This window comes from Callospermophilus lateralis, chromosome 8 (genome assembly GCF_048772815.1).
Source record: "Callospermophilus lateralis isolate mCalLat2 chromosome 8, mCalLat2.hap1, whole genome shotgun sequence".
NCBI lineage: Eukaryota > Metazoa > Chordata > Mammalia > Rodentia > Sciuridae > Callospermophilus > Callospermophilus lateralis.
Genome location: NC_135312.1, coordinates 57,522,425 through 57,536,918, shown reverse-complemented (window position 1 = coordinate 57,536,918; position 14,494 = coordinate 57,522,425). Strand labels below are relative to the sequence as shown.

The 14,494-nt window shown below is 31.1% G+C and overlaps 1 protein-coding gene across 2 annotated transcripts in view; it reads right to left on the bottom strand.

Annotated features, from left to right (window-relative positions):
• The window catches only part of Uso1 (USO1 vesicle transport factor), a 72,018-nt gene that overhangs the window by 35,937 nt on the left and 21,587 nt on the right, over positions 1-14,494 (bottom strand). For both annotated transcript variants that reach the window (XM_076864417.2, XM_076864418.2), the window contains exons 4-7: positions 13,908-13,984; positions 2,961-3,061; positions 2,186-2,288; positions 1,977-2,032 (exon numbers count right to left, since the gene is read on the bottom strand). In XM_076864417.2, the coding sequence (XP_076720532.1) occupies positions 1,977-2,032; positions 2,186-2,288; positions 2,961-3,061; positions 13,908-13,984 (337 nt within the window). The remainder of the gene's footprint in view (positions 1-1,976; positions 2,033-2,185; positions 2,289-2,960; positions 3,062-13,907; positions 13,985-14,494) is intronic.

Here is a 14,494-nt window from a genome sequence, read left to right as displayed (position 1 = left end):
TCAAGTTTCAACACAAAGATGAGAGAGAAAGGAAAAAGTGGTTATTTTTACACATCAAATTCTTGAGTTTAATGCTGACAACTTGAGTTTAACTGCTGACAAAGAGAAGAAATACAGTAGAAAAAACCACTGAGGTTCTGAGATTGATAAAGTGGGTTTAGAAACTGCGCAAATTAAAGCAAATTACATAAATTCAGAGTTCCCTATAAAACAGGACAATAGACTATTACAGGATTTTAAAATAAAGACTGAGGAGGTAAAATAGTTTCTATAGAACCTACTATATTTTAAATTTTCAAAACATGTTAGTTTCTTTTCCCCTTGAATAGGTTTTATTGAGACTAAAGAAAATAAAGCTGTAAAACACATAAAAACCAAGAATCCAGACATTGTAACAAAAGTAAAACTTAATCCCTAATCATAAAATTAATAAAAAACAATATGTAGAGAAAATCATTTTATCTATCTCAAATAAAAATTGAGGACAAACATTAGAAAAATAGATGGAGAGTTAAAGGAAAATAATAGATAATGCAGCTCTCTCAACAAATATATAGATACAGATAAAGATATATAGGTATATATCAGGGCTGGGAATGTAGGCCACCAATAGAGGGCTTGTACATCATGAGTGAGCCCCACACCACAAAAAGGCAATTTTATGTCTGCAAAGGAAAATACATGATATTCAAGGAAAGGCACCTCAAATTCCTAATGGATGTGTGCTCATTTAAATAAGAGAATTCTTGACAAATAACTCTCAAATATTAAAGAATAAAAAAATCTTTCTTATAAATAGAATTACTATAATTTTACCAATTATAATATTGCATCAACATACATATACAAAATTCTAAGTAAGTTTAAAAAAAAATTGAATATATGGGCTAGAAGTCAAGAGTTTTGTTTCTACTTTGTCTCTAACCAGACATTATGAAGTTAAGAGCAATCCAAATGATAGTCACTAGAATTTAGGAAGAACAGGGTCAGGAAAAACAAATATAAAAATGAATGAGATATGGCTAACAAATAATAAGTTCCTTAGTTTTTAAGGCTCTGGGGCTTCTGACTGCAAATATGGAGACTGAATTTAAAAAGCTTTTTTCAATTGCTATCTGTATGTGCATGGTGCTGGGGACACACCCAGAACCACCTGCATGCTAGGCAATACCTCTACCACTGAGCTACACTCTTAGCCCTTTCTATTTTATTTGAGACAAGGCTCAATAAAATGCCTAGGTGATACCCAAACTTGTGATTCTCCCACCTCAGCCTCCTGAGCAGCTGAGATTACAGGTGTGTACCACTATGCCCAGCTTATTTCAGAGTTTTCATCAAACTGTAGGTAACAACAAAGAAAAAAGTTCAAGCAATACAGCATCAATAAAACATAGTCAAATTTAGGGCTAAAGGTTTAGCTTAGTGGTAGGGCACCTGCCTAATGTGAAGAACTGGGTTTGATCCCCAGCATAGCAAATGTAAGTGAGTATATAAATAATAATCAAATATTCAGACTTACATGTAAACATTAAAATAAACCAGAGCAACTCATGCTATACAGTTAAACAGATATTACCAGGGAAAATCCTTTAAAATTAAGGGAAGTTGAGGACAGCAAATGAAATGCTTTGCTAAGCTTACACAGTTAACATCTAGAAATATTTCCTGTATTTTTTAGGAGAAAAAAGAAATTCTGGGGGTATAATTCTGCGTGAAATACAACCTTTCAGAGAGAGTGGAAGAAATCCCAAACTTGCAGAGGGAATAAATTTGAATAGCAAAATGGTTTTTCTATTCCAAAATATTGGATAGTAAGGAAACACAAATAATGTGGTCTTGTACACAAAGGTCTAAAAGATTGATCACTACCCCAATCTTCCGAATTCTTATAAACCATAAGGGTAAAAAAAAAAGATTTTATTTGCAAGAGAGAAAAAAAATCCTGTATATTCTTGGATTTTTTTCAAATAACTTACATCATTACGAATAACTTCCCTGGAATCTGCCAATAAGTCCATCAGTCTGGAAACACCTAGAATAGAGAACCATGAGAACGATATTGGCAGACTAAAACTATGAATAGTGATTCAATTTACAATTCGTTAGAACACCATTTCATTCACCTTCTCTAGGAAACGATCCTCACATTTTACACAAAATTATTCTGGAATGATAAATCACTTACCCATTGGACTGACTAAAATAATCTGCTGCACCTGGGGCCCTAGTTGTTTTAAAAGAGAAGTCAGAAGCTTCACACCAGGCCAACGGACATGGAAATCAAATTCCTGTAATATAAACATTTAAAATATTTAACATCTATAATTCACATTTTCAAGAAAAACATTTTCTTTCTGACTACTAGTGGTACCAGAAACTAAAGTTAAAAATGAAACTGTAGAAAACTTTTATAAAGAAATAGTGGGTGATGAAGCTCAGTGGTAGAACGCTTGTCTTGCATGTGCAGGGCTCTGCGTTCAATCCCCAGTACAAATAAACAAACAAATAAGTAAATAAAAGTGAGAAATAAAAAGCAATAAAAAAGTCAATCTAAATTCAATAAACTAACTAAAATGTTAGTGATGAAATAAAACAGTATTTGGTAAAAATAAATAGAATGCAAACAGTATTTTAATAGCTTATATATTTCTTGAAACATGCATATGGACTTCTTGCATGCATGCATGCATGCAGAAGTATGACACAATAAATTTTTAAAGATATACACATGTTGCTTCCTCAATAATACCCAACCCGCAATTAAAAAAAGCTTATTAAGATGACAAAAATAGGGCTGGGGATGTGGCTCAAGTGGTAGCACACTCGCCTGGCATGTGCGGTGGGCTGGGTTCAATCCTCAACACCACATAAAAATAAAATAAAGATATCGTGTCCACCTAAAACTAAAAAATAAATATTTTAAAAGAAAAATGACAAAAATATCAAGGTTCCCTATTTACCTCCAATAAAGATAACAGGAGAGTGACATTTTCTTGCTGCTTAATGAAAATTTCTGTAAACTGGCTTCCCAAATCCTCACTCTGTCTTGTGGAGTTTTCTTCTGTAATATTAAAAAATAAAGTACTTCAACATGACACTGTGTTAATTTAAAGTATCCTTTCATTGAAGAGTTAAGCAGAAACAATATTATTCCTGGTATTTAACAATTCCATACTGAAACAGTATGGCTGGTAGCAATATCACAATTACGATGAAAAGCTTTATTCTCAAAATAACTTTCAATGCCATTTAAATTATTTAAATACATTTTATTCTTTAAATATTTAAATATGATTATCTGAAGATATTTAAATATTTACATTTTCTCAAGATAGTAAGTTAAACTTCTATTAGGGAAAGGGAACTGTTTTGGGGGGTGATAAAAATATTCTATCTTGAATGTGGTAGTGGTTGCACTACTGAATTCTTTTGTCCAAACTCACAAGACAAACTTCAAAAACTAATTTTTATTATGTATAAATTGTATCTCAAAAAACCCTCAAAATATTATTGATATATAGTCCTGGATGACTGTTACTATTTGAATAATTTGATTATAAAATTAAACCAATCATCTGCAGATTCTTTAGTTCCTTTTCTACATATAAAACTAATTTGGCAATAAAGTCAGAATTTAACATTTCATTTCTCATTTATTCTTTAAAAGATTTTCTATCTGTCCTTACTGTTTAAAAGTTTAAAAGTCTTTATTATTTAAATGTTCTTTAATTTAAAAAAAAGCGAAGGATCACTAAAACTGGAAGCAACTACTATCAAAAACAAATAGTCACTTAAGATCTACCTACATTATAAAGTCCATTTAGAGATAGTAAATATACTACTCCCCATTCCCCCACTCATATCAGACACAGCTGATTGATCAGAGTCTCTATTAAACATCAGAATCCTTTTACACATATTGCTCCAGGCAGTGACTATAAGCCAGTGGAGCTAGCAGTAAAAATCAAACCTGTTTACTATTTTACTATTCCTCAGAATTTTTGGGGGATGTGACATTTTAAAATTAAAATAGTATAGAAATGGAAAAAAAACCCAGCAGATGACAGAAAAAACAAAACAATCAACAGTGATAGTGATAATCCCATCTAATTATTTATAGAGTAAAAAGAGACCAAAAAGGAGAAAAAAGTTTTTTCAAGTTTGATTAAGTACCATATATATAGTAGGCTAATTCTTCAGAAACTCTAAAAATGTTTCTCTTAATCATCCCTTGTATCAATAAAATAATTCACTGTTTCTAAGCCTTAAAACTGCTCTTAAGCAGAAAATACTTTAGTTTTTCTGAGCATAGACTGTTAGGGAGGCAAGGGAACAGGGTAACGGATCACGAGGCAAGAAGCTTGGGAAGAAGTGAAAGTAGTTTATTAGGAGTCATAATCCTTATGAAAATAGAGGGAACAGGATTTGCTGACATACTGCATAGAAGGATAGACGGGAGAAGAGGAAGGAAAGGTGATTCCAAAGGTTTTGGCCTAAAAAATGTAGTTGCCATCTTCTGAGCTGAAAAACACTGTGAGAGAAGCAGGTTAGGAGCACAGAAAGAATCCCAAAGTTAGTTTTCAACATGCTAAGTTTGAGATAGCTCACAAAAATCCAAATGGATATATCAAGTAAGTAGTTGGATAAATGTAAAAATAAATGTCAGTGGAGAGATCTGCATTGGACACACACATTAGAATGGCAACCAATGGATAAATGATATTTAAAGTCACAAGATTTGGGTGACAAAGGGCTTCTACAAAAAATATATCTAACACCACACTTAATGGTGAAAGATGGTATGTTTCCCCCTTAAGCAAAGGAAAGAGGCAACAATGTGCTTTCTTCAAAATTCTAGTCAAGACTGTCCTGAAAATCCTAGCCAGTGCCATAAGGCAGGAAAAAGAAATAAAAGGCATACAGAATAGAAAAAAAGAAGTGAAACTGTCTTATATGTAGGTGACATGCTTGTCTATGCAGAGAATCTTACAAAATCTACAAAAAAAGAAATTAGAATTAATAAGTAAGCTTAGCAGAGTAAAGGAATAAAAGGTCACTATGCAAAATCAATTATATTTCTATACAACAGCAATGAACAACTAGAAATTGAAATTTAAAAAATGGACCAGCCAGCACCAAAAAGAATAAATTTGGCATAAATGCTTACAACTTATACTGATAATGCATAAAAACTCTAAAATGCTATTGAAGAAGTTAAAGAAGAGCTAAATATATTGCGTTCTTATCTCACAAGGCACAATATTGTTAAAATATCAGTTTTCCCCCAATTGGTATAGAGAGTCAACAGAATCTCAATTAAAATTTCAATTGGCCTTTTCATTGAAATTCACAGATTCTACAATTGGCATGCAAATGTAAAAAATTTGTCAAAACAATTCCACAGAACAAAGTTTACATTATATAATTTCAGGATTTATTATACAGCTACAGTAATTAAAATAGTGCTGTGTAGGCAAAAAAAAAAAAAAAAAAAAAAAGATAACACAAATCAATAGAAGAAAAGAGAAAGTTCAGAAATAGACTCATTTATTTTGAATTACAGACTTAAGACTTAGGAGGAAAACTAGAAATGGACCATGATTTAATTGTTAAGAGTTAAAACTACAAATTTTCAAAGGACAACATAGGGGGAAATCTTAGTTAGCTGAGATTTGGCAAAGATTTTGTAAATAGGACACAAAAAGCCTAAATCATAAAAGGAAAAAAACTCGTAAGATGAACCTATTTAAAATTTAAACATTGTGCTCTTCAAAAAACAATGTTAGAAAGTGTCATAGACTGAAAAAATGTGAAATATATATCACAAAGGATTTGCATGTAGAATATGTAAAGAACTACCACAACTCAAGTATAAGACAACCCAGTAAAAAAACAGGAAAACAATTTAAATATAACACTTCACTGAAGAATAAAGAAGGTATGGATGGGAAAAAAAAAAATCACAGGAGAAGTTGTTTAACAATATTATTCATTAGGAGAATACATATTAAAATTATAATAGGCTACTAGAACAACTAAAAAAATAAATAAAAACAAACAAAAAACCTGATTACACCAAGTGTTGGAGAGTATATGGAGGAATTTGAACCCACACATTACTGTTGGAAATGTAAAATATTATTTGTTTGGAAAATGCTTTGACTGGATATGATGGTACCTGCCCATGATCCCAGCAACTCAGGAGGCTGAGGAAAGAGGATTACAAGTTCAAAGTCAGCCTCAGTAACTTATTGAGGACCTAAGCAACCGAGTGAAAGCCTATCTCAAAACAAAAAAATAAAAAGAGCTGGGAATGTGACTCAGTGGTTAAGTGCCCCTGGGTTCAATCATTGCTACCAAAAAAAAAAAAATAAGAAAGATTATATAGCCACACAAAAAATAAAAAGGAATGACCTACTGATATGGGTTAAAAAGAAAAAATACTGAGTGAAAGAAGCTACACCCCCCTCCACCAAGAACACACTGTATGATTTCATTTATATAAAATTCTACAAAAATATAATATAGTATAATCTACAGTGACATAAAGCACATTTGTGACTAAATAGGGGCAAGAAGGAAGCACAAAATTTTTAATAAGTTCAGTATTTTGATAGTGGTGCTGGTGGCTTCACAAATTTATACATATACCAAAATTAATCAAACTGTACATTTATACATGTGCACTTACTATATATTAATTATACTTTAATAAAGCTGTATACGTAGGAAGAAAACCAAGTAGAGCTATCAAGTGAGAATTTAAATGTGCAAGTATATGAATATATAATGTATATTATTTCTGTGGAGAGATCTGGATTGGCAATACATATTTGAGAATGGCAAACATAAATGATATCTGAAATCACCAGCACAGATGAGATCACCAAGGGAGAGATAAGAAAAAGAAAATGTGTCCTGAGGCATTCCAATATTAACAGGTTGGGGAGATGAGGAGGAAAAACGCAAAGGAGAATAAAAAAGTAAATAGTGCGGGGCTGGGGCTGTAACTCAGTAGTAGAGCACTTGCCTTGCAGGTGTGAGACCCTGGGTTCGATCCTCAACACCACATAAAAATGGGAGGGAGGGAAGGAAGGGAGGGAGAGAGGGAGGGAAAGAAGGGAGGGAGGGAGGGAGGGACAGAAGGGAGGGAGGGAGGGAGGGAAAGAAGGGAGGGAGGGAGGGAGGGAAGGGAGGGAGGGAGGAAGGAAGGAAGGAAGATATTGTATTCATCTACAACTAAAAAGAAAAAGAAAAATTAGACAGTGAGATAAGAAGACAACTTAGGGGACTGTGGAGATTGAGAAGTAAATGAAAAAAAAAATGCCTCAAGAAAAATAAATTGATTAAATGAGTATTATCATCAAGATGTGAAAGATGTTAAAAAGTTCATTAATAATATTTCCAGAAACTTGCGTTTTATAAATGAGTCCTAATATTTTATTTTATATTTATACTTTTATGATAAGAATTGTATGCAATCTAAATAAAAAGAGTAGTTATTTGAGTTTATGACGATTTGGATTCTAAATAAACACAAATTCACTGCATATTATTTAACATTGGCACACTATTAAGTTTTGTCCTTTAAGTTTCATTTCTTAGGTTAGTGGTAGCTTTAGAAGTATTGTTTAGGGAAGCAGTAACTATTTCCACTTCAGGAAAAACAGGTAGAGAAGATAAAAGGATAAAAAAGTATACAAAGTGACTATACTTAAAAAGCTATCACATCAGGATTGGTTATTATAAAGACAGAAGGAAGTTCTGGAGTATAAGGAAATCAAAAGGGAGGGAGTAAAGATAAGATAGGGGAAGAAATGTGAAATGAATTTAACAAAATCATTCATGTGTATATATAAATATACCACAGGAAATTTTACCTATAAGTCTATGTAAAAAGCACCAATCAAAAATAAGTGAAAGAAGATCAGTAGAAGAAGGTGAATAAGCAGGGGGAGAGAGAGAATGAGAATGGAGACTGAAATGAAATTCCATAGATGTATGACTTTGTCAAAATAAACCCAAGGGCTAGGGTTGTGGCTCAGTGGCAAAGTGCTTGCCTAGCATGTGTGAGACACTGGATTTGATCCCCAGTACCATATAAAAATAAACAAATAAATAAAAGTATTGTGTTCATCTACTACTAACAAAAAGCAATTTAAAAAGTTATCTTGCATCTTTAAATACACAAATTAATAAACCCAAGTACTATGTATAACTATAATGTTCTAATAAAAAAAAAAAGATTCAAAAATTTTTCAATGCAATCATTAGGATCCTGCATGACCACTGATTTGGTGGATATTAAGGTGGCAGGGGCTTGATTCTACAAAGGCCTAAAATTAATCATAAGGAAGTCTAACACTCAAACATTACTAGAGTAGATTCAAGGAACATTCTAGCTATGGATCTGCATAAAGGATTTCCTATTGTTCCTTTGGGAGCTGATAAACTTCTGTGTCTTAATTATTAGCATACCCTAGAAGTAAAATCTTGTTTGGTAAATTGTGATTTTTCAAAATTCAAAAGTGAATTTAAAATTGGAGCTGGGAAAAACACCAATTAAATAGCAAGAACTGCATACCCTTCCCATTTATTTGCAAGTTGATGGTGATGGAAAGGTAATCTGGGAAGAAACTGAAAAATATATGAGCATATAGGAGCTGATAAAATCTTTTGAAAATTTCCCTCTTTATAATCAGCTACGAATAGGAGCTCTGCTTCTCAATGTGGTAAACAGCATGTAGCCAATAAACTCTCTCAAGATTTGGAAGGATAATTGGTCTCTCTTTTGAAAGCCAACCCAGAGCCCTATGAACCATGGTTATGGGGTAGATCACACCAAGAACACCAAGAATCTTTAGTCAAATTCTAATAAAATTCTATATATTGGAAAATAAAATTTAATGAAAAGTGGTTCATGGAGAATACATGAGATAAAATAAAAAGTTCTCCAAATATATAAGAAATCTATAGATTTCAGAGTTCCTATTCATAGATGATTATAAAAGACAAGTAACAATGTGCATATCATAGTGGTGATATCTGTAGTCCCAGCTACTAGTGAAGCTGAGGCAAGAGGATCTCTTAAGCCCAGGAATTTGAGGCTAGCCTGGGCAACACAGTGAGATCCCATTTCAAAAACAAAACAAAATGAAATAAAGTAAGACTAAACAAAAGCTACCAAACGACAAATACTACATTCTCTCTGCCTTAGAATTGTCTCTCTAGTATTTTTCAAAATGCAGGAAATGCACATTAATAGGCATGATGAAACCAAGCACCTGTAGGCAAGTATCTTTGGATTAAACAAAGTTGAACAGCCTTCTTCACTGTAGGCTTCTCAGTGCTTACTACCCTTGGGTAAATGCTGTGGTGCTTCAGAAGGAATTACTGCATATTATGTTTGTAATTAGGAATTTCTTTTAATTTAGAGCACTCTGAAATCTTTGGCTACACTTTGAGGAATGCAGGTCTAACAGCCGAAAAAGTTTAATTCAATGTTTGCACTGAGCAAAAGCTAACAACCTTGCAAGAAGTAGAATACCTTTGATTTACTCTATGGATGTATCATATAAAATATTATATCTTATCAGTTATATAATTAAGATCTAAATTTGGAATTTAAATACTAAGATGTGGTCCTATTCCAAGGATCAATGGTGCTTTATAGTTTAAAACTGTCAAGCATTAAAAAAGTGTTAGTGAAATACACTCTATTTCATTTAAGGCATTTTCATATGACAGCACTTTCAACTTTAACAAGTCCCCCAAATTAGCTAAGCAATTAAGTTAATACACAAAGCTTTTGGTGTAGTGATAAATCAAGCTAAGACTACTAAGCTACTATAATAATTATATATAAAACTTATAAACCAAAATTACAACCACTGGAAATTGTGTTTTTATTTTATATATATATATATATATATATATATATATATATGCGCACACACACACACACACACATATATGTATGTGCTATGTACACACACACACACACACATAGAGGTAGGAGTTAAGTAAACACTCTCTCATCTAGTATACTATATTGCAAATTCTAGAGCTATTTATTTTTTACATGGTATAGTTTATATATTATACCTACTTATTATAACCTGTAAAAGTAAATGACCTTCTTCTACTGTAAGACAAGTGAAAAATTTAAAATGAAATGTCCTTTGTTACTACAATGAAAATAAACTTGATAGAGATAAGCAAAATCAAAGACTACATTTTTTTAAGTCCTTATATCCCTCTGAACACTTTTAATTCAACACCTATAGATACATTTATTTATAGTTGTAGTTTTTTCCTGAAATGTAAACAATATTTTAAAATATAACTGGACTTTTATTCAGACCTCCACTTTATACCAAGTTCACAACCCATATTACAGAGAACAAAATTATAGATTCTCTATAAAAGTAGTCCTATTCAGAGAGCAGGAATATGAAGTAATCTTCTTTTGCACTATGGTCTATCAGTTAAACAAGTTTTTAAATGGTTGTCTGAACCTTCTATAAACCCGTTATGTAAATTACGCAATTTAATAAAGCATCTAGACAGAAAAATAAAAAATAAAGTTGGCCACTACTTATTCAATTAGAAATCTATGGAATACTTAAAAAATGACAGTAAGAAAATAGCATTCTTCTCTTAACTGAATGATACTATATAAATTATGTAGTCTCTAGGCTTTCATTTTCTCATTTTTAGAAATGAGAAAAATAACACCTACCTCACAGACTGCTATGAGGATAGTGGGATAGTGAACATGAAAGGACTCTGCAAATTTTAAAGCTCTTTATAAATATGAAAAACAATAATAGAAACAACAACTATTAATCTGTACTCTCCAAAAAGGAAATGGCTTGAAAAGAATCAAGGTACATTGCTCTGGTGTTCTGATTTCTAACAAGGGATTCAAATGTTGCAAAAGGCAATGCCACATACAGTAAGTTAGTTTCTTTGTTGTTTCTCTGTTAGGTATAGGCAACTTTGTTATGTACCATTTTAAATCTATTTCATACAAGAATATTTCATTCTTCATTTTAAGAAGTTAAGTATCTCAGAAAAATTAGTAAAATAAAACTTGGTTACTTTAATTATGAGAAAAAGTAAATAGAACTTGACATTCCACTAAAGTACAATTGAATTCTATGAATTAATGTAAAAAATGTCGGTAACTAGAATATTATTGTGCATGCATTATTTTAAAGGGACAATATCAATATATAAATAGTCTCTAAACTGGAACACCTTCCAGTTCTTATTAAATATAGATAGGTAAATGTGTATACATAGATACATATGTATATACATATTCAAATATTATTTTTAAATAAACTGTCTAAAATTTTTTTGGAAGTACAAACAAAATAATTTAGACAAATTGTCCTACAAGAGAAAATGCTTTGATTTTATTTTTAAAAGCACTAGAACACTTGTGTGTGTGTGTGTTCTAAGAGAGTAAACACATTTAGCAGTGATAAGAATAACAGTTAACATAAGATCATCAAATATTCCTCTTCAATTAAGGAATTCTGACACAAGTGAATCAAATCTCACTTTTTACCAGCTAGAAAAAACATAACTTGACAGTGTCCTTTTTTATTATTAAAAATTATGCCTAAAAGCATCATGCATATGTAAATGCAATCTATTACCTGCAAAATCATCTGAAAAAGTAGACAAAAATAAATAAAAGACAAGTAGGTAATAAAACAGCTTTATAAAAATGTAGTTGTATACATGTAAAATAGCTTAAAAAAGAAAATTAAGAGACTAATACTCATTTTAGTCAAATAGCTGAGACACCCTAAAAGATACAGCATTTGCTATATCTTTAGGATCATTAAACAGATTTATCACTAAATTAAGGTAACCCTCAAGGAAAAGAACTCTAAAATGGATTTATTATGTCTGCTAAGAATTACCTTTCAATGAAACAGTAAATAAAGTATCAATAACTAAAGGATACATTTCTCAATATTTAGTTTCTAAAAATCGATTCAGAATGAGTAAATTTTCAGAAGAAAAATCCTACAAAAATTTATTCTACTACTGTTTATATAAAGAATTGTTTTTCCTCTTTTAGACAAAGGATTTTTAGATGCTAAAAAAAAAAAAAAAAAAAAAAAAAAAAAAAAATAGCCCAAATACAAAAAGGAAAACAGAAAAAGCAGGTACTAAACATGATTATATTCTAAGATTGTGACAAGGGAAACTACCTAACTACAAAATATTGTTACTATGCACTTTTTTTTTTTTTAAAGAGAGAAGTTATTCCCTGCACACTAAGAAGAAAAGCTACATTTCTAATATGAAATAACTAAGAAAAAATAAAAAGGAAAGCCTTCCTTTAGCATGTTTGAACACTTGTATTGCATTTCATTTTCTCTTCTTGGAATTGAGAGTATTCAACACAACTTCATTTTACATGTTCCTATTACTAGTATTCTATGAATTTTATATCTACATATAGTTCTGCTCTACTTTTATTTTAATAAAATATGAACAAGATCAACATATATCTACATTTCTTTATGCTTTGTCTACTCAGAATTTTAACATCAATATTGATACTGAATATAAATATCATTTTATAATTCTAACCAAAGGGATAATATCAATACATAAGTGGTCTCTGAACTGGTAATCTTCCAGTTCTTACTGAATATAGATAGGTAGGGCTGGGGATGTGGCTCAAGTGGTAGCGCGCTTGCCTGGCATGCATGCGGTCCAGGTTCGATCCTCAGCATCACATACAAACAAAGATGTTGTGTCCGCCGAAAACTAAAAAATAAATATTAAAAAAAATTCTCTCTCTCTTAAAAAAAAAAAAAAAGAAGCAGCAGCAAAGATTTATTAAAAAAAAAAAGAATATAGATAGGTAAACATGTATACATACATGTGTGTGTTTGTGTGTGTGTGTGTGTGTGTGTGCATATTCAAATATTTTTAAATAAATTGTCTAAAATTTTATTGTCTAAAGTGTTATTTACTTTACAGAATTTTATTTTATAGAATAAAATAAAGAGCATATAGATTATATAGAATAACAATATAGAATATATAGAATAAAATATAAATAATACTTCAGAACAAAACAACATATAGAACAAAACATATAGACAAAATATACAGACTTTCAGTCAAGTGTTTCACAAAGTGACAATAAAATTAACAACAGACTACCTTAAGTATGCAAATATTTGAAACAAAAAAGGAAAAGGAGAATGTACCAAACAAATGTGTGGATTCAAACAGATTCATGGACTGGGGCTATAGCTTAGTGGCAGAGCACTTGCCTACCACGTGTGAGGCACTGCGTTCAATCCTTAACACCACATAAAAATGAAACAAATGAAATAAAGGCATGCTGTTTATCTACAGCTACCAAAATATATATATATTTACATATATATATATAATTTCACACCAACCAGACAATGTAAATGGAAAAAAGCTTTATAAACTTAATAAATCATGCTATAAACTAACATAAGTAAAAAGTTTAAAAATTTATTATGAAAAAATCCTCATTTTGTAATGCTTATCATAATAACACATATATAAAACAGTTAATTTCCAGTCAACAGCCAAACGTGGTTTTTAACTCAAAATTGGCTAATCTGCACACTACCTAAAACCAAATACAAAGAGAGAAATATCACTCAAGAAAAGATTTTATTCCATTTCCTCATAGTTTCCCAAATCACACACAAAACAATCATCCTAAAGACATTTGCAAGGGCTGAGCTTACTTATTTTGTGATTAAATAATAATAATAAGAAAAATAAATAAATAAACTTGTAAAATAAACACCAATTTAAAATCTGCAAAATTGGTACGACCCAGTTAACTTTTGCATAAAAACACAGTAAAATAAGTGGGAACTTACCTACTTCTTCTTCTTCATCATTAGATATTATATTATATAATGTGTCCAAAGCATAACCTATTATTTCAGAATCCGAACTGAAAAAAAGAAATTATTATACACTGCTAGTTAGAGTGTAAACTGTTATGATCATTTTTAGACAGTTTTCAGCAAGACTAAAGGAAACATTAATTCCACTTGTAAAAATATGCTCTAATATTAAAAATATCAGTGCGCAAACTACAAAGAGTGTGCAAACAACTTAAATGTTCAATAACAAAAAATTACCATGGCGGGACTGGGGCTGTAGCTCAGTGGGAGATCACTTGCCTCGCATGTGTGAGGCACTGGGTTCTAACCTCAGCACTACATGAAAATAAATAAAGATATTGTGTCCATCTACAACTTAAAAAAATATTTTAAAAAATACTATGGCAAATCCATACACTTTAAGGTAGCAATGGAAGAACTATATTTTCAAAGAATATTTAATGGCAAAGTAATTAAAACACCCAGATACAATGCCAAGTGAAAAAAAATTAACCCAAAAATTAACTAATAGAACAATCCCATTTAGTAACACACACACACACACGCACACACACACA